The following is a 25,871-nucleotide window of genomic DNA, read 5'->3' as shown; positions in this document are numbered from 1 at the left end:
ACTATGGCACCGTGATCATGCAGGAAGTGCCATCCAAGCCAATCAGTGGCCAAAGAAGCTGGTGATTGGCTGCTTGGGAAGTTCCTGAATGAAAAAAACATCATGGGAAACAGGAAGAAGCTGAAAGCACTGCAGTCCACATAACCATTCGAAAGGCAGTGGCAGGGGAGTATGGTTTATTTTAAGTTTTTGCAGCACCCAGATTAACTTAAAAATAAAATAAATGATAAAAGTGATGGTTAAGATATGCTAAAACTACTTTACTTGTGAGGTTCTAAGTACTAAGACCTTGACTGATCACTATGACGAAGGGGGCTTTACACACATAATAAAAAGTGGATTGTTCATGTTTAATGTACAATTAGGCCTTATTTTTATATACTCGCAAATGTGTGTACCCTAGAATTTCTGAAGTTGATTTTTATTCTGTATAATGCAGATTTAGCTGCAGGTATGGGTGTAGATTTGGCCGTAAAAAAAAGTCCTAGCAATCCAACGCAGATCTGCATAAAAAATGTGCAGAATAAGAGACATGCCAATTTATTTTGTGTTGTGGTTTTAAAAACCATGCACATATTCTGGGAAGAGGGAACATGATGCAAAGATGCTCATTCACACCACCTTTCAGGTAGTTTGTGTGGTTGAGCTTCTTTGCTCAAATATATATATATATATATATATATATATATTACTGATACTTTATTTTATTATGTTATACTGAAGTTAATTAAACTTTTTCACGGCCCCCAGGGATTAGAAACTGTATACTTTTGATTGCTTGCCTAATGCTTTTGAACACACAGCATAGCAATGTAAAGCAATATTTCCAGACTGCATAAAAGAAAGGCAAACAATTAGTCCATACCGCTTGTATAGACCAAATACTATATTGAACTGCTGGTAGACCTTCCAGGGCACCCGCTGCCATGAAAAACCATTGACATTTCCCATTTGGGGCACTAGTGGGTTGAGAAGGCTATTAATATCAGGGTTAACCATGCCCATTTGATACACACCACAATGGGAAGTGGGTTGCTGCTGGAACATGTGGTTAGTGATCTATGTGAACTCTGTGATCACTTACACTGTGATCATAAATCTGCAGTTTTTGAAATGGTTTTATCCAATTAGCCGAACACATTAATTCTTTTTTTATATGATTTTTTTGTTAGTTTTGTGTGTGGCGAGGGGTTAGAGCCTTAGGATGGCTTTTGGACTGCTGATTCCTTGGCTGTAATGCTGTAAGAGCCTCCACTCATAGCTCACTTCAATAGGTCTGCAGAAAAAAGTGGCAGATTTACAAATTACTTTCAGATCCATTGAAGTGAAAGTGGTTGTCCATAAATAGAAAACTATAGCTCATGTCTTCCAAAAACAGCACCACTCTTGTCTGCAGGTTGTGTGTGGTATAATGGCTCAGTTCTGTTGAAATGAATGGAGACAAATTGCAATATCATACACAACCTGTGGACAGGGGTGGCACTGTTTTTGGAAGAAATTACTTCCGGTTTTCTAATCCTAGACAACCCCTTTAATGGTAGCGAAACTTGCTGCAGGAAACATGCTACGAGTTGCAAACATTTGAGCGTACTCTAATGATATACAAGACAATTGAGGGAAATATAAATTCCTTTCCAGTACTGTGCACTATTATTGGATCATTCCTTCACAAATAACTATAGTATAAATAAACTATAAAATAATTTTCTTTCGCAAAAAAAAAAAAAAAGGCTCAATTACATCATCAGAATAGCTTTCAGCCACTTCTTTGTATCATTGTAAAAAAATCTAACCCATTACCTAACTTTTTAGGCTTATGGGTTTAAAAATTCTGGTACGTGTGAAGGACTTCTAATAAGTGGGGACTTTGCAGCAGGAAGCCTTATATTTTGCTAATATATTTGCTTATATATTGATTATTTTATAGCATAGGCAATTCCTACAATTGTCCACAGTTTGCAACATTGCTCACGGGAGTAGTCAACAGGCAGTAAGATCAATGGTGGATATTAATGAAACCTGTGTAGTGGAAAAGTTGATCAGTTCCCATAGCAATCAGATTGCTTCTTTCGTTTTTCAGAGGCCTTTCCAAAAATTAAAGAAGTGACCGGATTGGTTGCTTTGGGCAACAGATAAACTTTTCCCCTACACAGATTTTGATAAATCTTCACCAATTAACCCAGATCTACACCATCATGCAGATATTTGTTTGCTGCATCAAAGCAGGATTGTTGTAACGGGTAAATGCGGACACGAGAAAAATGCTGCAGATATTCCAAGCAGCCAAATTCTTTTCACATAAAACTGACCTGCAGTGAGGGCTTTTGAGTACACAACATGTGTTAAACCTTTTTCTGTGTTTTGGACTTGGTGCTTTTTCTGGCTAAAAATACTGTTCCAGTGTATATCAAGATACTTCTAGAAAGATATTCCAAATGTATCCCACAGCAGGGCCATGCCATTTGATGGATTGAATAAAGTCCATTATTGACTATGCTCATTCCATTTGACAAATTTAGATCATTATTTTGCTGGACACCAAAGTGCAGCGGACTCCACTAGAATTTTTTTTTTGTTAAATCAACTGGTGCCAGAAAGTTAAACAGATTTGTAAATTACTTCTATTTAAAAATATTAATCCTTCCAGTACTTATCAGCTGCTGTATGTTCCACGGGAAGTTCTTTTCTTTTTGAATTTCCTTTCTGTGTGACCACAGTGCTCTCTGTTGACACCTCTGTTCATTTTAGGAACTGTCCAGAGTAGAAGCAGATCCCTATAGCAAACCTCTCCTGCTCCGGACAGTTCCTCAAATGAACAGAGGTGTCAGCAGAGAGCACCGTGGTCAGACAGAAAGGAAATTCAAAAAGAAGAGAACTTCCTGTGGAACAAACAGCAGCTGATAAGTACTGAAAGTACTTTAAGATTTTTAAATAGAAGTAATTTACAAGTCTGTTTAACTTTCTGGCACCAGTTGATTTAAAAAAATAGTTTTCCAGGGGAGTACCTTAACCCCTTAAGGACCAGGCCAATTTTATTTTTGCATTTTCCTTTTTTCTCCTCGCCTTCTAAAAATCATAACTCTTTTATATTTTCATCCACAGACCCATATGAGGGTTTGTTTTCTGCATCAATTTGACTTTGCAATGACATCAATTATTTTACCATAAAATGTACAACCCAAAAAAATATTATTTATGTGGGAAAATTGAAAAGAAAACTGCAATTTAGCAAATTTTGGAAGGTTTTTTTTCACAGTGCAAACTTTATGGTAAAATTACATGTTTTCTTTATTCTGTGGGTTGATACGATTAAAATGATACCCATGATATATGCTTTTCTATAATTGTACCGCTTAAAAAAAATCTCAAAGTATTTTAACAAAATTAGTACGTTTGAAATTGCCCTATTTTGACCACCTCTAACTTTCAAATGTTTCCGTATACGGGGCAATATGAGGGCTAATTTTTTGCGCCCTGATCTGTAGTTTTTATCGGTACCACTTTTGCTTAAGTTTTACTTTTTATAAATTTTTTATTTGTTTTTTGGGGAATAAAATCTGACAAAAATGCAGCAATTTGGGACTTTAATTTTTTTTACATTTACGCCGTTCACTGTAGTCAACAATATGTTTTGATAGTTCAGAATTTTACGCATGCAGCGATACCAAATAAGTTTATTAATTATTTGTTTTACCCTTTTTTGGGGGTAAAATGGGAAAAACGGATGATTTATGTTTTTATTGGTGGAGGGAATTTTTAAAATACTATTTATAGCTATCATTTGATTGCTAATATTGTTCAGTGCTATGCATAGGGCATAGCACTGATCAACGTTATCGGTGATCTTCTGCTCTGGTCTGCTCGATCTCAGACAAGAGCAGAAGACACCTGCAGACGGACAGAGGCAGGTGAGGGGACCTCCGTCCGCCATTATGGATGATCGGATCCCCGCGGCAGCAGCACTGCAGGCCATCCGATCAACCATTTAAAGCACCACACTGCAAATGCTGTGATCTGTATTGATCAAGGCATCTGAGGGGTTAATAGCAGACATCCGCGCGATCACGGATGTCCGCCATTACCAGCGAGTCCCTGGCTGCTGATAGTAGCCAGGACCTGTCGCGCATGACGCGAACACTAGTCCAATGCTCGCAGTCATGGCGGAGCGTAAATGTATGTCATGGTGTGTTAAGTACCACGGCAACATGACGTCCATTGTCGTTAAGGGGCACCAGCGGAGTACCCCTTTAAGGCCAAACTCACACAATGAACAATGAAGGAAAAAAAAAAGGAGTAAAATAGGTATAAAAATAGGTATAAGAAATATACATTGCTACATTTTTTATACCTATGTTTATACGGATTTTACTCCTTTTCTTTTTTTCCTTAATTTTTCATTGTGTGAGTCTAGCCTTAAAGGGGTACTCCGCTGCCCAGCGTTTGGAACAAGCTGTTCCTAACGCTGGAGCCGTCGCCAGGAGCTTGTGACGTCATAGCCCCACAATTCAAGAAATGAACTGAATATAGTTACAAGTAGACCAAGTTCAGTCCATGGGCTGATTACCGTATACAGTGGCATACGTTTTCCAGGTACCCCAGCATATACCTCCATCGTGGAGCCCTAATGCGGTGTAAACACAAGTTTAGTTGGCACATCAGCTACGGTAATTGGGCTAGGGTTACATGGTGACCCATGTCAGGCAGAAGAATGTTGAAGTACTGCCACACAACTTTATTACAGTTGTTAACAAAATAGGCAAGTCACAGAGAAGTCGCAGTTGCATGTGACTTGCAATGCTCAGTGGTGGCATCAAAGAACCATTTTGCAATTCTCACATCATAGTCGTGCTATGCCGTATGCAAAGCCTAAAATCATGTGCAATGTTATGCAATCTTTGTGTTAAGTTACCAAAGTTGAAGAAGGCCTCATTCTTCCTTTTCTCACAGGTGGCATAGGGGCATTCACATAATTATTTGTGCTTCCAAGGCACAGATACATCAGCAGAGGAATCTAAAAATCTGGTGCCAATGTATTCATGCTCTGAATGCTACAACTCCCATTAAAATCAGTGACTAAAATATAGTAACCTGGTAACTACTTTTGGGTTATTTTTCCAGCTTATCAGAGCTTTGATCGAGACTGAAAAACATGGCAGACCACAGACGTACGACCCAAACAGTCATTAGGTGACTTTTTGGGTCATTGAATTGAATGGGTCCAACGCTGATCGAAGGCTCAAATCGTGTTGTGGATTTTGTGATAGCATGACTAGAGATGGAAAGGCCTGGAAAAAATAGAAGAATGTAGGGAAAAATTTAGTTTTTCTCTCCATTGTTTTTAACCATTTCCCTCTTTGATGATTGTTCATTTTTGCACTTTTTTTCCCCCTCAACTTTAAAAAATCATAACACTTTCAATTTTTCCACCTACAGACTCATATGAGGGCTTGTTCTTTGCATCAACAATTGTATTTGTAATACCATTAATAATGTCACCACAAATTCTACGGCAAAATCAGAAAAAAAAAGCCATTTTGTAATATTTATCGACTTCCGTTTCTACGCAGTGCAGTTTTTGGTAACATTGTCACCTTATATTTTATTCTGTAGGTCCATATGGTTGCAAGGTTTGATTTTATTTTACTACAAAAAAATATATATAACTACATGCACAAAAATGAATACGTTTAAAAATGTCCTTTTTTGACCCCTATAACTTTATTTTTCAGCATACGGGGATGTATGAGGGCTAATTTTTTGCGCCGTGGTCTGAAGTTTTTATCGGTACCATTTTTGTTTTGCTCGGACATTTTGATCACTTTTTATTAATTTTGTAATGGTATAAAAAGTTACCAAAAATACGCTATTGTGGACTTTGGAATTTTTTTTATGTGTATGCCAGTGACCTTGAAGTTTAATTAAAAATATATTTTTATAGTTCAGACATTTATCCATATGACGATACCACATATGTATATATTTATTATTTACACAGTTTATTTTTTTATGGGAAAAGGGGGGGGGGGAGGTGATTCAAACTTTTATTAGGGAAGGGTTTAAATCACATTTATTAACTTTTTTTTGACAAATTTTTTTTTTGCAATGGTATAGCCCCCATAGGGGGCTATAACATGCGATACCTTGATTGCAGACACTGATCAATGCTATGGCATAGCATAGATCAGTTTTTTAGGTACTCCACTGCTCCTGCCTTGATCGGCGAATCGGCAACCGGACGGCAGGAAAGAAGGTAAGAGACCTTCCTCCATCCCCTTAGCTGATCGGGATGCCACGGTTTTGCCGCGGCATTCCCGATCAGCCCACTGAGCTAGCTGAGCTTTAAATTAACCTATTTTAGATGCCGCAATCAACTTTGATTGTGGCATCTAAAGGGTTAATACCGGACATCAGCCCATACCCGTCATACCTCGGGAGCCCGCAATGGACGTACATTCACATCCATTTGCGGCAAGGGGTTGAAGCCATTTTTTTTCCAGGAAAATTGAAAAAAACAATGGAGTATGGAATATGTATCTTAATAATGATACATAATCTGTTTATAATATGGTACAGTATTCAAACTATGTAACATTTGATAGACATCTGAAAAGCGTTGTAAGTTCCCCAGTCTCACCTGAAGACAAGCAAATGCTGAAATACAATTCAAACATGCATTTCCTACTTTAAGGGTGCTGCAGGGAAAAGGTTCCAGTTTAGCTTGGCTGTGGCTGGTGTCCATCTTGTTGGTAATACAGTAGTTGATTGCTTATATCCTCTCAGATAAGCCTTAAAAGAGTAACTCTCATTAAAACTAATTTTTGCTATTGCAATTTTTGCTATTTTTATGGAAAATAAAAAAATATTTCATATACTTTGTTTAAAAAAAGTTTTCTATATTTATTTGTGCTTAAAAAAGGTCAAGAGCACATTTTCCCCCATCTTATACACAGACTTTGGACCGAAGTCCAAACACAGAAAGTGCAGCCTGGAGTGCTGAGGGGGGGGGGGGTGTCCAGCCTCATCCAATCATAGCTCCTCTCAACTTAGCTGCCATATGCTGTTGATTGGACATACACCCCTCAGTACTCCAGGCTGCACTTCTTGTGTTTGGGCTTCGGTTCAATGTCTGTGTATGGGATGGGGAAAATGTGCTCTTGAGCTTTTTTAAGCACTAAAAAAATAGAAAACTTTTTTTTAAACAAAGTATAGTAGAAATATTTTTTAATTACCATAAGGAGTGCAATAGCAAAAATTTGTTTTAATGACAGTGCCCATTTAAAGGAGTACTCCAGTTAAAAAAAAAAAAAACAAACATATCCCCTATCCACTGAATAACATAAGTATCAGATTGCAGGAGTCCAACTGTTGGGAACCACCAGCAATCTCATGCACATAGAGTTTACGTTTTTTATACTGGATCACTCCTTTAATTGACATTTGGCTAGTTCATAGGCTTTTCTTTTACTCCTCACATCAAAAAGATGAGCTCAATAATAGCATTAAAATTATTTTTAATTTGCAAAACTAATTTTCTGTGAAAATACAAACTTATTTTTTACCATGGTTACCAAATTTCCGGAAATTTTGTATTTCTAAGTTAGAGGATATATATGTTGCAACTATGAGTAGTAAGCTACATTTTATTTAAAACGAAAAAATAATAAAACAAAAATGCAGTGTTTAAAAAAAAAATATATATATATGCAATATTACATATCAAAGTATAATAATTTGAAATTTATGTATGAAATATACAAAGAAATAGTAATAAAGTAAAACTAAATCACCAGCCATTTATTTAAATTCCATTAAAAGTAAAACAAAAAGTTATATCACACATCCATAAGCACATATAAAACAACTGAAGCCTTCAACTAAAACTGTAGAAGCACAATGAACTAAACAAATAAATGAAACCAGTGGAAAATACAGCAAGAATTCTTAAAGCATTGGCCACAGCAGCATTTGTTTCACATTATGCAGATTTCATAATGCCCGGCCTAGCATGCATCTCTACAACTGAAATAAATCATTATAAATTATCTGGAGAAATCCATCAATAACCACATGCCTAAAAACAGCATGAAATAATACATGTAAGGATTGTATCTCGCTTTCCAAAACAGGCAATTAAGTGATGAACGTCAGCGTCAGGAGGCCGCATCTGCTCCTGATCTCCATGTGAGGGCAGTCATGTTTAGGCTATAGGAAGGCAGTGCCCTCCATGTGCCTTAATTAACTTGTTCAGATGAAACGCTTTCAAAACAATCAATGAAATTCTAAAGATATACAACCATAAGCTGAAAGGAAATAACACAGAAGATTAAGGTTATTGCCTGTCAAACAAACTCCCCCTTTAAAATGTTACCACAGGAGTGTTTTTCGAGGACCACCCAGTGGATGACAGCTTCTGAAAGCATGAAATATTCTCTCTCATTTACACTACTCTCCTAAATCTGGTTACTCATTGCCAGCCCTATGAAGCCGCCTATAGTCAGCGCTTACATTCAAGCAAGATGTGCTGCTGATTTAAACTGTTAATGAGCACAGGGAGCCTAATCATAACATCACACGGGGATCGGTGCGCCTGCTGCACAGAACAATGGACATCATCACAAGTGCACATTACCTAAACACACCAAAAAGACAAGTGTGCAGATGGAGCTACAGCTCACCGAGCCAGCATGAAGATCATATTATAAGGAAAAGGTCGTAGGAATATTTTTTATATCTATGCCTATTATACAGATAGTTATAAAAATATAATAAATAATTTAAAAAGTTTTTTTTTTCAATTTTATTTTCCACAGAAACAAAGAAAATATTATTAACAATAATACCTCATAGGGAGAGACAGCACAGACAGTATACATTTTTTTTGTTTATTTACATTTTTTTTCTTTTATTTTAAAGAGTACGTATTTTAAAGTGCCTCTTCTTCAGATCAGGTGTGGAGAGATGCAGTTCACGTTGGGATGTCGGATTACCAAGACAATGGTATGATGTGCAAACTGTTCATGCATCTATAATTTAGAATGTGGTTGTGCTCAGAATTCCATGGGAATCATACGGTTGGCCTTGGCAACAGGACAGCCCAGCTTGGACTGCACCTCCTCATGCCTCATTTGTGCCCTTTTATGGGAACCTGACATTAATTTCATGCTGCCTGAACATGAGTCAAATGAGTTAAAATTAGAGGGGCAAAGTTTAAGCAGCAATATCACGAAGTATTACTTTACTGAGTCCATGTCAGGAACTGTCCAGAGCAGGAGCAAAGCCCAAAGCAAACCTATCCTGCTCTGGACAGTTCCTGACATGGACAGAGGTGTCGGCAGAGAGCACTGTGGTCTGTGTAAGTAAAAAAAAAAAAAAAAAGATAGCACTATCGTCGGACAGGAAATAAATTAAAAAAGAAAAGAACTTCCTCTGGAGCATACAGCAGCTGATAAGTACTGGAAGGATTAAAATATTTTTTAAATAGAAGTAATTTACAAATCTATTTAACTTTCTGGAACCAGTTGATTAAAAAAAAAAAATATATATATAGTTTTCCACCAGAGTACCCCTTTAATCATACTTATTGTAGGAGACGGGCTCCATTGTAGGTTTGAAGGGGTATTCCGCCCCTAGACATCTTATCCCCTATCTAAAAGATAGGGGATAAGATGTCTGATCGCGAGGGTCCCATCGCTGGGAACCTCCACGATTTCTCCTGACTGCCAGGCTCACTCCTGAGAGCAGTGAATTGGCAGAAAGCTAAGTCATGAAGAGTGCAGGCAAGAGAAGGACATAACCCCTCCCTCAAAGAAAATGAAAGACAGTGAGCAGTATTAATATATTTTTTTGTGAAATGTGAGTGATAGAGACATAAAAATTTATATGTATATGTACATGATCAGGATGAGGTACTGAGCAACATATAACAGTTTAGTTATTTTTTGTGTGATCTGACAGGCACGCTTTAATGTATTCTCCGAAATTTTATCTTTCTTCCTTGACATCTGCCATTGGGAGAAACAATCCCTAGACATACAGTATTTTAACTCATAATTATGATAAGTGGCTTCAGGGTGCTTGCCAGACATTTATATAAATCCTTATGCATGATCAGCTACATATTTTGACTGGAGTCAGAGGTCACACACACAACAAATCTGTTACGTGTGTGGCCACCATTTAATACTTAGGGAAGTAGCAGGTGGAAATCAAAACATTCATAGAGAAGGCACAAACTGCAGTTTCTTATTAATTACATTTTAATACAGGTTGGGGAAACCCATCACTTCACCATCATAACCAGATGAAATATGTCACCTTTTTACAAGAAGATATTATATGTTATACTCCAAGAACATTGCATCAAACACAGAAAAGGAAATGTAATGCCAATGTTTCTTTTTAATTATCCTGGTAAAACGACTTTAAACTCCCCAGGATAGACCATCATCATCCTAGATGGCTTATCTTTATTTAAGAGCAGTGAGACTATGGAATTCTCTGTCATGGGATACTGTAATGGTTAATCTATTGAAAAAGTTCAAGAGATGTCTGGATGCCTTTCTACAAAGTAATAACATTATAAGTTATGTGTACTAGATTGCTGGAGATGGGTCAACGATCCAAGGATTTATTGCAATATTTGGAGTCAGGAAGGAATGTTTCTACTAAGATTAGGTCAACTGGCTTCTGACTTTATTTGGAGGGCAGTGGCACAATCTGGGTGGCATATCTGTCCCCTTTATGAACTGTGACACTGTTCCCTACCAGTGGCAGAGTTCAATGGGGCAGTATAACAATAAGGAAGGCTGACAGTGTGTCATAGTTCAATGGGGCAGTGGAACAGTTTATTGGGGAAGTTGCACAATTAGGGGCATTGGCACATTTCACAAAGAGTACTGTAGTATAGTTCAATGAGGATGGAAAGAAGAACAATTGGGGCGGCACATCATTTGTTGTTTAAGGGGGAACCGTGGCATCAGTGGCATAATATATTTAGAGCACAGCATGTAAAAGCTCTGTATTCTGTGGCAGTATTATATTCAGGACAAAAAATATGGAAGAATTGTTTTCAGGACACAGTACGTACAAGTATTCTATTTATATACAGTATGTGGCATTATTATATGTAGGAAGTACAGCATTCAGGTTTATTATATGTAGGGAGCACAACATGTGATAGTAGTTGTGACATAGTTAAATTAAGTATTTGTGGGAAACTGGGCCGAATGTAAAAGGGAAAGGAAAAGAAAGACATTGATCAGAGAAGATGTCACCTGTGATTCTTCGGATGTAAATGTTTATTCTATTGTTCTACCTGTGGCTGCATTTTAGGAGTACTGTAGTCCCTGTATGATCTGCAGTGTGGTGATGACTGTCAGCCTTCTATTTTGTGGAGCAAGCTCACAGCCTATACTCACCATAGTAGAAGTCATCTGCAGGTTTACACACTACACACTTCATTCATATGTTTAAAGGAAATCTGTCACCAGTGTCACCTGCACTAACCTGTTGGTACTGACAGGTAGTGCAGGTGACACCAACAACAATGGTACTTACCTTGTTCTGTTCCGTGTCGGGGATCTCTGGTAATCTTCTCCGTCAGGTTAACCTTTTGGCCTGGCTTGGGGCACGGGCGGAGCTTAGTGATGTCACCGCTGCTGTTCTCTAGTAGCAGGACCCAGCAGAGAGCAGCAGCAGCTTGGGTGGAGCTTAGTGACATCACCGCTGGTGCTCTCTGCTGGCTCCTGCTGCTAGAAAACAGCAGCGGTAACGTCACTAACCTCCGCCCGTACCCAAGCCGGGCCCGGAGCTTAAGCTAATGGAGAAGATTACCGGAGAACCCCGGCACTGAAAGGGACCAGGTAAGTACCATTGTCATCAGTGTCACCTGCACTACCTGTCGGTACCAACAGGTTAATGCAGGTGACACTGTTGACAGATTTCCTTTAAGTGTGACTTAATATTAGGGTAACAGTAATTTACAGTAGTAAAAAAAAAAAAAAAATTGCCCAAATTAACTGCACCAGGGCCCATGACCTTTTAGCTATGCCCCAGGTGCCAGGTGTCAGGTCCCCGCTGACCATCAAATCTGCATTTGAGGCTCCTATCGGAACTTCTGATGCATATATGAAAAGGGCCCTGGCAGATATCAGTATAGCCAATAAAATATGTTGTGCACTGTGTGTTTCTGTCATTTAATGGAACCAGCACATACAATGGAGACATCCTAGACAGAGATGGTCACTAGAAGTAAAATGAGACTGACTCATAGCTACTTATTAGTAATCACAATATACAGGGTGGGCCATTTATACGGATAAACCTTAATAAAATGGGAATGGTTTGTGATATTAACTTTCTGTTTGTGGCACATTAGTATATGTGAGGGGGGGGGGGGGGGAACTTTTCAAGATGGATGGTGACCATGGCGGCCATTTTCAATTCAGCCATTTTGAATCCAACTTTTGTTTTTTCAATAGGAAGAGGGTCATGTGACACATCAAACTTATTGAGAATTTCACAAACAATTATGTGCTTGGTTTTAACGTAACTTTATTCTTTCATGAGTTATTTACAAGTTTCCGACCACTTATAAAATGTGTTCAATGTGCTGCCCATTGTGTTGGATTGTCAATGCAACCCTCTTCTTCCACTCTTCACACACTGATAGCAACACCGCAGGAGAAATGCTAGCACAGGCATCCAGTATCCGTAGTTTCAGGTGCTGCAGAATGGGTAAAACACAAATTGGAACAGGACCCTCAGTTTACACAGAAGATTTTGTTCAGTGATGAGGCAAACTTTTATGTGAATGGTGAAGTTAACAAACAAAACCACCGCTATTGGTCTGACACTAACCCACATTGGATAGATCCCTTCAAGACTGTTGGAACACAAAAATGTATGGTATGGTGTGCTATACGGGGTAAAAGCCACTGGGTATGCGACATTGCTACACATGATGATGTGTTTCCCTCTTTATGCACTGAAGCTGGCACGTTCCCTGAGTTTTTCCAGCAATATGGTGCACCACCACATTATGGGTGTCAGGTCCGAGCATTCCTAGGTGAAAAGTTTCCTGGAAAGTGGATTGGTCGTCGTGGGCCAGATGAATGGCCCCCAAGGTCTCCCAATCTGACCCCCTTAGACTTTTATCTTTGGGGTCATCTGAAGGCAATTGTCTATGCTGAGAAGATATGAGATGTGCAGCACCTGAAACTACGGATACTGGATGCCTGTGCTAGCATTTCTCCTGCGGTGTTGCTATCAGTGTGTGAAGAGTGGAAGAAGAGTGTTGCATTGACAATCCAACACAAGGGGCAGCACATTGAACACATTTTATAAGTGGTCAGAAACTTGTAAATAACTCATGAAAGAATAAAGTTACGTTAAAACCAAGCACATCATTGTTTCTCTTGTGAAATTCCCAATAAGTTTGATGTGTCACATGACCCTCTTCCTATTGAAAAAACAAAAGTTGGATTTAAAATGTCTGACTTCAAAATGGCCACCATGGTCACCACCCATCTGGAAAAGTTCCCCCCTCACATATACTAATGTGCCAAAAACAGGAAGTTAATATCACCAACCATTCCCATTTTATTAAGGTGTATCCATATAAATGGCCCACCCTGTAGTTTAATGTCTAAAGTGTACGGACCAAAAAATATGCAATATTAACCCCTTAAGGACAAAGCACATTTTAAACTTGAAGACAAGGCCAATTTTATTCATGCATTTTCGTTTTTTCCTCCTCGCATTTTAAAATCCATAACTCTGTTTCCATCAACAGACTTATATAAGGGCTTGTTTTTTGCATGACCAATTGAACTTTGTAATGAAACCTCTCATTTTACCATAATATGTACGGCAAACCACAAAAAAATATTTTATAAGTGAGGAAATATAAATGAAAACCACAATTTAGAAAATTTTGGAGGGTTTCGTTTTCGCACTGTACACTTTATGGTAAAAATGATGTTTTCTTTATTTTGTGGGTCAATACCCATCTTTACATACTTTTCTATCATTGTACTTTTTTTTTTATTTTTCATTCACTGTACGGGATCATTAACATCATATTTTGATAGTACGGATATTTACGCACGCGGCGATAGCCAATGTTTATTATTTTTTTTAATGCTTTTTGGGGCTAAAATGGGATAAAAAAATTTTTGTGGGGAGGAGGGGATTTTTCAAATTATTATAATATTTTTTGGTAATTTTTTGTAATTTTTTTTTTTACACTTTTTAGTCCCCATAGGAGACTATCTATAGCAATCATTGCTAATACTGTTCAGTGCCATGCATAGGCATAGCACTGGTCAGTGTTATTGGCGATCTTCTGCTCGATCTCAGAGCAGAAGACCCCAGTCGATGGAGGGAGGCAGGTGCGAGACCTCCGTCCGCCATTTTAGACAATCTGATCCCTGCGGAAGCGCCTACCATCCACGCGCGTTGCCGCAGATGCTGTGATCTGTATTGATCATGGCATCTGAGGGGTTAATGGCAGACATCAGTGCGATTGCTGATGTCAGCCATTACCGATGGGTCCCCGGCTGCTGATGGCAGCCGGGACCTGCAGTGCATGACGCGAGCACGACTCCGATGCTTGCGGTCATGTACAGGATTGTAAATGTATGTCCTGATGCGCGAAGTACCTCCGCACCAGGATGTACACATTTACGTCTGTGGTCTTTAAGGGGTTAATATTGCTAAATTATTTATGACTTTTAAAGGGCATAAAAAAATAAAATCACATGTCTGTATTCATCCTGTGTCAAAGAGAAGCTCTAGTTTCAGAATCCTGTCGACGCAATGTCAGCAGAAGACGCCAAGTTCATCTCAATAAGGCACCTACTTAATTTAGTTGCAACTAATGCTATTTCTGTTTTTGGAAATGTGGTGATCTACTGAAGTGGAAGATCTCGTATAAACCTGTGATGTCCAAATGTTACTTTGTGAGGTGACGATCTGTAAATTATTTAAGTTACATCATCAGGATAACATCATAACCTAAAAACAACACACAAATGTCCTGCCTGCTCATCTGATATACCAGATATAAATGTATAAATCGCTTATTTGGTCCTATGAAAATTGTGCAGCTGGAAACAAAATATCACACACATGGCTCTATCCTAAGAAGAAATGCAAATGCATTCAAAATAAGATCCTTGCTTGTGAATAATAAACTAAGGAGGATTTTTTATTTGCTCACACGTTGCTCACACATTAGAATACATAACAAAATCATAAAATAAATGTATGCGCATTACACAAGACCTACATCAAAAGAAGTTTTACCTAATCCAATTGTCAGCACCAGCAGGGTAAACAGGTGCTGACAAGGTGTTGTTGCAAGGTTGCCGGGTTACGCCCTACTGTCTGAGTGGCTAGCTACTGATTGACCACATGTGCATCTCCCTATATTACCAGGCCTCAGACACTAGGGAAGATGCCTGTGAAAGCGGTCATTACCCGAGTAGCTAGCATTCCCTTATTTCCTTGTATTACCGGCAACTTGACTTCTGGCTTCATATCTGACTTCTCTTTGGTTATAGCGATTTGGCACCTCTTCCCACTTCTGGCTTGACTCGGTTTGACTGACATCGACTTTATGGGTGTATGTTTAGTTTGTCTTTGTTAGTTGCTTGTTTCCCTGTTGCTCCTGACAACTGACAGGATTGTATTTTATTGTGTTGACATTTGACTCCCCTCACTTGTTTAGGAAGGGATTGTCAACCAGTTGCCAGCCTATCATTTAGGATAGGAGGACAAGTAGGAAGGGACAGGGGCGCGGGTGAGCGTAGCGAGCACTCCTTCCCTGCCCGTACGTGACATTTTCACAGGCCCAAACTACTACCTGCATCTGCTATGATGGAAGCAATGACTGCTTTAGTAGAACAAATGCAGGGATGAACCCAGTTAGTGCATTCTCTTGCTGAGAGGGTTCAGGCTCAGGAGACAGCTAACAGTCAGTCAGTGGTCTGTCCTCCAGCTGTTTCAAGTGACCCTAAAATTCCTGACCGTTTTTCAGGTGACCGAAATAAATTTGTTGTCTTCAGAGAGAGTTGTAAGCTATATTTCCGTATGAGACCACAGTCTACTAGCACAGAGGATCAGAGATTAGGACTTATATTGTCTTTGTTGTAAGGAGACCCTCAAGAGTGGGCTTTCTCCTTACCTTCCTCAGCTCCTGAATTAAGTTCAGTGCAGGCTTTCTTTTATGCTTTGGGCCTTCTTTATGCTGAGCCAGACCGTGCAGCCTTTGCAGAATCGCAGCAAGCCAATCTTAAGCAGGGAAAGAGAACAGCAGAGGAGTACTGTGCGAATTTTTGGAAGTGGTGCACGTCTTCAGGTTGGAATGATCCAGCCCTTAGGTGTCAGTTCAGACTAGGATTATCTGATGCTATTAAGGATGCTTTTGTAAGTTATCCATCACCTGACTCATTAGAACAAGCCATGACATTAGCCATACGACTTGAAAGACGTATGAAAGAAAGAAATCGAGAGCGGACTTTTTATTCTACTCCTCACTCTCCTTCCTCCAGGTTTCCTCCTTCTCCTGTCTCTCATGTCTCTTCCGAGGAACCCATGCAAATAGGGAAATTTTCCCCTCAGCAGAGAAAAACTTTATTAAGTCTTTAAATTTACCTTTGAGATGGTTGGAGGACCCAATTCCCATTTCTGGAGTGGATTATACACCCTTGTCAGGGGGTTGTCAGTTTTTCTACTCCCGAAGTGGGATTATTGGTCGGTTCTATGCATTTTGAAAATATCACCTTTTTTGTTCTTAAAAATTTGTCTGTAGATGTGATTCTGGGTTTACCCTGGTTAAGAAATCATAACCCTGTTTTTCATTGGACCTCAGGGAAACTTATCAAGTTGGGATCTGAGTGTTCTAACAAATGCATTACCGATTCTCTTGCTACTTTCAGTGTGGGTTAAAGTATTCAACCCAAATTTATTTCAGATTTTTGTGACGTTTTTTTCTGAGGAGGCCTCCTCTGCTTTGCCCCCAAAACCGAGATTATGTCTGTGCTATTGAACTTTTACTTGATGCCTTGTCTCGAAGTTTCAGCGCTTCTCAGCCTATAGACTCTAATCCTGAGACTATTCTTCCAGAAGGTGTGGTTATCTCTGCAGTATCTGCCGATTTAGCATCGGAAATTTTGAGTAACCAAGGTTTGGTTCCTCCAGAGATTCCTAGAGGCAAAATCTTTGTACCTAAACAAGGAATCTCATTGTTCGTCATTAGCAGGTCATCCTGGTATCCATGGTACAAGGAGATTGCTTCAAAAGAGATTTTGGTGGTCAACCCTGAACAGGGATGTGAAAGCCTTTGTTGCTTCTTGAGATGTGTGTGCCCGAGCTAAGACTCCTAGGATTCGTCCTGCAGGGGAGCTGTGTCCATTATCTGTTCCTAAGAGACCCTGTACCTATACTTATAGGGATAACCCTGAGGTCAACACCACTATGAGTAAACTGTGCACAGTTTGGGCTCAGGTTCAGAAGAACCTGGAAAACACCCAAGTACTACAAAAGAAATCGTCCAACAAGAGACATACTTGCAACATAAAGTTGGTGATAGAGTGTGGTTATCTATGAAAAATCTTCATCTCAAGGTTCCGTCTAAGAAACTGGCATCTAGGTTCATTGGACCTTATGAGGTAATTGAAGTTATTAATCCCGTGAGTTACAGATTAAAATTACCATCTTCTTTTAAGATTCATAATGTGTTCCATTGCTCCTTGTTAAAACGTTCTGTACCTACTCAGTCTTCAGTCCCGAGTGCCTCCTCCGGTTGAGGTTGACGGAGAGCTTGAGTATGAGGTCGCTAGAATACTGGATAGCAGAAGGGTACAGAATTTTGTCTAGTACTTAGTTAATTGGAAAGGTTATGGTCCGGAGGAGAGATCGTGGGTTCCGGCCTCTTTTGTCCATGTGGCCACTTTAATTAAGAAATTCCACGATTCTCACCCAGACAAACCTAGACCCAGTTTTAAGGGTCCAGTGGCCCTCTTAAAAGGGGGGGTACTGTCAGCACCAGCAGGGTTAACAGGTGCTGACAAGGTGTTGTTGCAAGGTTGCCGGGTTACACCCTGCTGTCTGAGTGGCTAGCTACTGATTGACCACATGTGCACCTCCCTATATTACCAGACATCAGACACTGGGAAGATGCCTGTGAAAGCGGTCATTACCTGAGTAGCTAGCATTCCCTTATTTCCTTGTATTACCGGCAACTTGACTTCTGGCTTCATATCTGACTTCTCTTTGGTTATAGCGAATTGGCACCTCTTCCCACTCCTGGCTTGACTTGGTTTGACTGACATCGACTTTGTGTGTGTATGTTTAGTTTGTCTTTGTTAGTTGCTAGCTTTCCTGTTGCTCCTGACAACTGAAAGGATTGTATTTTATTCTGTTGACATTTGACTCCCCTCACTTATTTAGGAAGGGATTGTCGACCAGTTACTGGCCTATCATTTAGGATAGGCAGACAAGTAGGCAGGGACAGGGGTGCGGGTGAGCGTAGCGAGCACTCCTTCCCTGCCCGTACGTGACACGAATACAAAGTAGTTGCCTCATCGAGCCAACTTTAGTACATGGACTGGATAAAACTTAGAAAAAAGTAGATAGGAAAGGTTAAAGGACCTTAATATGTATAGCTTGGAAGAAAGAAGAGACAGAGGTGATATGATTTAAGACTTTTAATATACATAAAGGGAATCAACACGATAAAGGAGGAGAGTATATTTAAAAGAAAAACAACTACCACAAGAGGACAGTCATATTAGAGGGGCAAAGGTTTAAGCAGTAATATCAGGAAGTATTACTTCACTGAGAGAGTAGTGGATGCATGGAATTGCCTTCCTGCACAGTGAATGAGTTTAAGCATGCATGGAATAGGCATAAGGCTATCCTTAATATAGAATAGGACCAGGAACTACTCATAGTATTCGGAATATTGGGCAGACCAGATGGGCCAAATGGTTCACATCTTTTTAAACTGAATCTAGCATGGGGATCAAGCTTCAAGCCTCAGTGATGAGCTGTTATGGTTAAAACTCAATACAAACTTCTGACATGGCACAAAGATATGTTAGAAGTCTGGATCAGTTAAAGTCGGCATGTTGAGCTCTCAAATGAATGTCTTGGCTATGCGCTATGCACTTTATTTTCAACTCTGTTCTCCTTGGAAAGCCAAGCAAGCAGTGGACGGACGCAATGAAAGTAGGGATGTCCCGATATCATTTTTATAAGACCGAGTACCGATACTTTAATTCTAGTACTCGCCGATACCAAGTACGAGTACTTTTATTATAAAGGGAATCTGACACCAGGGTGACCCAAAATTGTGGAGTTGCCGTTTTGCTTCGATCCCCCCTCCCAAAAATAAGTATTAACCCCTTCCCTCTTTGACGATTTTTAATTTTTTCACTTATACACAAATGATAACACTTTCAATTTTCCACCTAAAAATCCATTTTACTTTGTAAACAAAATAACTACATGCACCAAAATGTAAACATTGAAAAATGTCCTCTTCTGACCCCTATAACTTTTTTTATTGTTCCGTATAGGGGGCGGTATGAGGACTCATTTTTTGCACCGTGATCTGAAGTTTTTATTGGTACCATTTTTGTTTTGATCTGACTTTTTGATCACTTTTTATTCATTTTTATATGGTATAAAAAGTGCCCGAAAATACGCTATTTTGGACTTTTGAATTTTTTTTTACGTGTACGCCATTGACTGTGCAGTTTAATTAACGATATATTTTTATAGTTCTGACATTTACGCACGCGGCGACACATTTATTTATTTTTTTATGAGAAAAGGGGGCGATTCAAACTTATTAGGGGAGGGGTTAAATGATCTTCATTAACTTTTTTTTCTTTACACTTTTTTTGCAATGTTATAGCTCCCATAGGGGGCTATAACATTGCACACACTGATTGAATACACTGATCACTGTTATGCAATAGCATAACAATGCTCGCTGTTATCGTCGCTTTATTCTCCTGCCTGGATCTCAGGTACGGAGTAGTAATTCGGTGATTGGACAGCGAGGAGGCAGGTAGGGATCCTCCTCGCGTCCTGCTAGCTGTTTGGGATGCCGCAATTTCACCGCGGCGGTCCCGAACAGCACCGCTGAGCTAACCGGCATTATTTACTTTCCTTTCAGGGTTAATTCCAGGCATCAGCCTGATCGGCGATTTCCAGCATTAGCCATGGGTCCTGGCCCACTGGGTATGATGCGCACTCTCCTGCTGAGCGCGTGTCAAATTTAAATGAAAAGTCACACATTTTGTCACCCCCAACATATTGCAAATCTATATCAGCCATCTACAAAGTCATTTAACATTCACCACTTATTCTGTAGGTAAGTGATAAACATTTTGGTGGGAATTGTATTTTAATTGTCAGTACACATGAAGAACCTTCCCACTTAGCCGGTGCCATAATTCTAGTCTTTCAATATTTAGAACATCTTACTGAAGTTATAAATGCTCTTCTTAAAGGAACATATCCCTTGATATCAGAAATAGACAATTTCTCATCTTCGTTTTTCTATTTGTGAAAAGAAAATTCACGTAATTTTACACCGAGATAGTAACAGCTAACAATTTCAATGCTGCAGCCCAGTAACAATAGCAATGGTGTGCGCCACAGTATACAGGGATCAACTGTAGTACACATGTGAATTGCCTAAGCTAGTTATAATCTTTCATGACTGAAGAGACTCTGAGGGACTTGACAGCTGGTATTTAGAACACTGTTTAGACCCCAGAGTCATCAGGAGATTGCATTACAAGATGGTTTACTTTCATATATGTAAATCTTTCAACTGCAAGTAGCACGTCCCCGTGGTGGACTGTGAGGGCAGCTAGTGTGATCCAAGATGTAGCTACTGCAATCTGTCGGGGTAATCACTTTATCAGAGACTCTGTGCAGCAGCCCAGCTTACAGTATCCATGTACTGATAAAACACTCACTGAGTGCTGTATACAGGAAGTGCCATGGAGATCTGAGACAGTAAAACATGATGAAAGGTTAAAACCTAGGATATAGATGGAGAGCAGATCATAACATATTTAGTTGTGGGGCGAACAAACATTTGGACAAATTTAGTTTGCTACATGCTTTACACATCAAAAGAGACCAAAAAACAGTTTATGAATCTTTCTACGGTTTAGCTTTACACTGTGAAATGTCTCATGAATACATGGTTGGTGACCCATCTTATTTACGCCTTGGGTCTGATCTATTAGAATTTTTAATCAACAATATGGAAGGCGGCAACTGCTCTGGTTCCAAAATATTACCACCACAGTTTTCTTTGATGCTTTGCCTTAGACTTTCCTCTGCATTATTCCCTGCTCGATAGCTTCAAACAGGATCAAGCCTTACAACCAACTCTGTCCAATTCATGTTGTAATAAATAATAATAATAATAATAAAAACAAGTTCTTGCTTTGGAAGCCAGTTTTTCTTAAGTAAAACTCTACAGCACTTGCTACAGTCATACTTATAGGACAAGTATGAACAACACCCACAACCCAAATTGTGTACATGGGACAGTACCAGAGTTGTCCCTTCCCCTTTTGAACATATATGCCTGGATGATTGGAACCAGAACATTTGGGGAAAACCACCTGTTCCAAAGCTATCTTATGTATATGGCCATCTTGAGTAGCATGCAATAGAAGTCTTAAATTACAATGGGGGAAGATTCATCAAGACATGTGCTGATGGAAAATTTACCAGTTGCCCATAGCAACCAATCAGATCTTTTCTTTTGTTCTTCAGAGGCATTTTGTAAAAAATGAAAGAAGCTATCTGATTGGTTGCTAGGGGCAACTGGTCAACATTTTCTCAGCACAGATCTTGATGAATCTTCCCCTTCCCCAATGTGTCTGATGTGACTGTGCACACATTGAGTGGAAAACGTAACAGATTGACAATTCTGATAATAACCAGATGAGAGAATTTATGGGCTCAAGAGCTGATAGTAGAGACAGTAAGAAATGTGCCTTGGTGGCAAGAGGTGTCCAAAGCAAGGTCAGGAATTCAACAAGAAACAGATCTCCCTCTATAAAACCTTTTCTGATTGCCCTTTTCCTCAATGGAACCAGAGCTCTTTTACCCTATTCTAGATTTGCTAAGAACAAACAAAAACAAACACACACTTCAAACAAAACAAAAACCACACGGCGACCCATCAGACATAAAGAAAGCAGTGGAGCTAATAGACTCCGGCCCTACAGGGGGTCATGACTTTACTTTCTATTCTCAGTGGACAAGAAAAACACTTATATGACCATTGACTCATTCTCTGCTGGCAATAGGTGAAGCTCCCCAACCCCTGTTTAGTTAGCATGCTGTTCCTCCATTTGGTTGTACAAAAAACTTAGAGCTACTTGTGACTTAATATGCATATGCCAGGAGTTCAGGCCATCTCAGTAGACCTTGCTCCCAGATTGAAATGAAGTAACACTGCAACACAAAGCATGTTGATAAGGGAGGTGTTAACAATGAAATCTGCTATCTCTGGTAATTACTTCAAGAGACAACATTGTAAATTAAGTGGGAAAACCTACCACCGATTTGACATGGCATTAAAGGCAGGGAAGTCTGTTTTGTATCAAGGAGATAGGGAAAAGAAACTCTGTTCCAACTTGAGCTCTATGATCCTTTATTTTATTTATCAATATCAATAAATCGGAAGGCAATAAAACAGACCTTCTGGGAGTCTGTAGCATCTGTTGGTGATGGAAGGGGTGTCTTTTTCCATACATTTATCAGTTACTTATCAACTGAGAAGCTAGAAACTAAGATAAGGAAGCTTCTGCTCTTCAGACCATTTCCTGAATCTGGAAATTTTAATAAACCCTTCTGTTAAAGTCATAGCCTCCGTTAACCTGCAGACACAAGTCCACACAACTTCATGTATCTTAAGTGATGCATACACCATGTAAAAATATATATTTTTTGGAGGTATTCCCACAGGTGTTCTGGTCAAACATCCCTGCTCTATAGTTTATACAGTATAGATTTCCTAAAACATAATTCTTGTACACCTTAAGGGTACGTTCACAAGTACAGGATCCTGCGCAGATTTGTAACTGAAGATTAGTAGCTGTGCTCACTCCTTCAGTTTACATTGAAATATGCAGCAGAAAATCCTGCGCATCAAATCTACCCTAAGGGTACGTTCACACATGTGGATGTATTTGCGGGTTTCCCGCTGTGGAATTTAAAGGGGGCGGGCTCTTCTTTGCTGTCTGCAGCAGATTTCCCACTGTGGAAAATCCGCTGCAGACCCTACTGACTTCAATGGGGTTTGAAGCGGATTTTCCGCATTGGAAATTCCGCAGTGGAAAATCTGCTGCAGACAACCGCAAGGAGCACGCCCTCTTTCAAATACGCAGAGTGAAACCCGCAAATAAATCTGCTCGTGTGAATGTACCCTAAAAGTGGAAAGTCTTGTCAATTCTTGATGTCTTGAAAGTCTTGTAAATTCTTGTCACATCAGGTAACCTGGAAGCCGATTTATGAGGATAAACCCTAAAACCATGGAAAATCCCAGAATATAGAAAATGAAAATCCACTGAAAAAATGGGCATGCCTATAATACAAGGCTATGTCTCAGAATTCTGCTCTTGATTCACAACCTTTTTTCCAGTACAATAAAAAAAAAAAAAAATGATGACGATAAAGGGGGTGTTCTCATATTCAGGTTTTTTTTATAGTGAAATCATGAAGCTTTTTTTTTTTTTTTTTTTTTTAGCAATTTAAACAACCAGGTTTTTAATTTTTTATCAGTAACAACATATAATTTTTCTTGGATTTGACAGTGCCCAATTAAGAGCTTCATTTTCATAGGATCTAGTATCAATATTATTATTATAACATATGCATCCAGTCATCTGACTGTGTTGGATTTGTTCACCTGATTCCACTTTCCTTTCTTTTTAGTTCTACCTACTTGCTCCTGCCTCCAAATATAACATGCACATATGAGCATAAACATTATTGGTTGTTTCAGAGCCACTAGCTGGAGTCAAGCTATCTAATATGTAATGCTGTCTTTAGTTATTATCCTCCCTTTACAGCGGAGAGTGATTGTACAACAGATGGTTTTACTGAATCCTTAGCACACACCAAACATATTGATCTCCATATCTAATCCAATAATAAGGCTAGTTCTTTCTAGGATTGCTATGTGTTATGAAGATATTTCTTTAGGCAATACATTCAAGAAAACTGTTAGCCACATCTTATCTATTAATCCAGAGGATCAATTAAAACTGCAGGTTTGTATTCAAAATGTCCAATAAATCTGAATACAATATATCAACAACATTTTTTTTTTTTTTTTTACGGTTCAAAAGATTTATTAAACATTGATAACATATACAACATCCACCCCAGGGCGGTAGGAGCGGGCAATCGAAATCATGAAGCTTTTTATTAATTTCAAAAAGAAGATAGCTTCAATACAATAACTAAAACAGAGTCTTATTGGGAAATCAAAGAGAATATCATGGATACAATACATCGGAGAGAATCTGATAACTAGATACAATGCAGTAAAGCTATATATAGGCAGTACAAAAAAAAAATATCATAAAATAAGCAAATAATACATTGGCAGCTGACCACCACCCCCAGACATACAAATGTTAAGGTCAATACAAGGACATGCAGTGGTGCATATCCAGACAATATTAAAGTTTTTATGCTGTTTTTGAAGCCAAAGGTATAAAAAAATAAAATAAAAAAACTACCAAGACAGATATTGTTTTTAATCCAGTCTTGGCTTTTGGTTTAAAAACTGCTTAAAAAATCTGAACATGGTAATACATGCTTAAGTCTGACTGTCAGAGCACATGTAGGTTCTAAGATGAAGTTTTGATCCTGAAACCAGAACTTTATAAAAATAAAAATAAAAATTGGGGATAAAACAAAAAGCACAAAACAAAAACACATCTCTGTTCACATGACATGTCAACCAGAGCTTCATCACATCACTGGCGTATGCTAGTGATGTCACTATGGACAACATTGCACATTATAGCAGCAACATATTCCCAATATTTTTTTTTTTTACAATCCCTGAACACACCCCAATGGACTTAAAGCAATATTATAGCTATATAATATAATATGTTGCACAATAGATTCTTTTTTTTGCAGTACAAAGTCTGAAAGGATACTTTAAAGCAGATAACAGAATAATGAATTATCTGATTTTCTCCCGTCTGTCCAAGGGATTAAATATATCATTATATTCGGGACTGGTCCAAGTCTCACATTTTAAAATAGCTGGCTGAACTTCAGTTGTTCTACTCAGATTGTTAGATGATATAAATCTGGTGTTAACCCTTCATACCTAGCATGTAAAGCCCAGCAGGAGGTACAGGGAGCATTTCACTATTTCCATGGTGGAACGTCTCCGACTAGGTAACAGAGATGGGTTGGCTAAGGCACTGATAACTTGATAGGATGCAACACAGAGACATTATGCCAACTGCTAAGCTGGTCATTCAATGCTCCACTGTTTGTTTTTGTTGCTGTTTCGATGACCTCTGTCAAACACTTCTGCAGGAGCTAAGACAGAGTCAAGAATGCTGCTTCTGCCAAAAAACAAACACTCTCAAAAAGCGACAGCAGAATAACTAAGTGGGTGCTTCAGGCTTATGTTATTATTTCATTTAGAAGACTCTTGGACTCTCCCATCAATCCTGTCAGGGCACACTGTAAGAAAACAATTGGCACATTTCACCTCCTTGTGAACTTTTTATATACAATTAACAAGTTAAATATCTATGAAAGTCTATATGGTTTTGGCTTTTATTGTTTTA

The 25,871-nt window shown here is 39.0% G+C and overlaps 1 protein-coding gene across 4 annotated transcripts in view; it reads right to left on the bottom strand.

The window, feature by feature from the left end:
- Positions 1–25,871, bottom strand: part of VPS13B (vacuolar protein sorting 13 homolog B) — a 1,225,788-nt gene that overhangs the window by 788,585 nt on the left and 411,332 nt on the right. The window contains exon 20 of one of the 4 annotated variants that reach the window (XM_056522378.1): positions 24,399–25,764. The exons of the other annotated variants lie outside the window; for them this stretch is intronic. Coding sequence (XP_056378353.1) covers positions 25,718–25,764 — 47 coding nt within the window. The 3' untranslated portion in view covers positions 24,399–25,717. Of the gene's footprint in view, positions 1–24,398; positions 25,765–25,871 lie in introns of those variants that run through there. 4 annotated transcript variants of the gene reach the window in all.

This window comes from Hyla sarda, chromosome 5 (genome assembly GCF_029499605.1).
Source record: "Hyla sarda isolate aHylSar1 chromosome 5, aHylSar1.hap1, whole genome shotgun sequence".
In the NCBI taxonomy this organism is placed as follows: domain Eukaryota; kingdom Metazoa; phylum Chordata; class Amphibia; order Anura; family Hylidae; genus Hyla; species Hyla sarda.
Note: the sequence above shows the minus strand (reverse complement) of the source record. Positions and strands in the feature narration are given on the sequence as shown.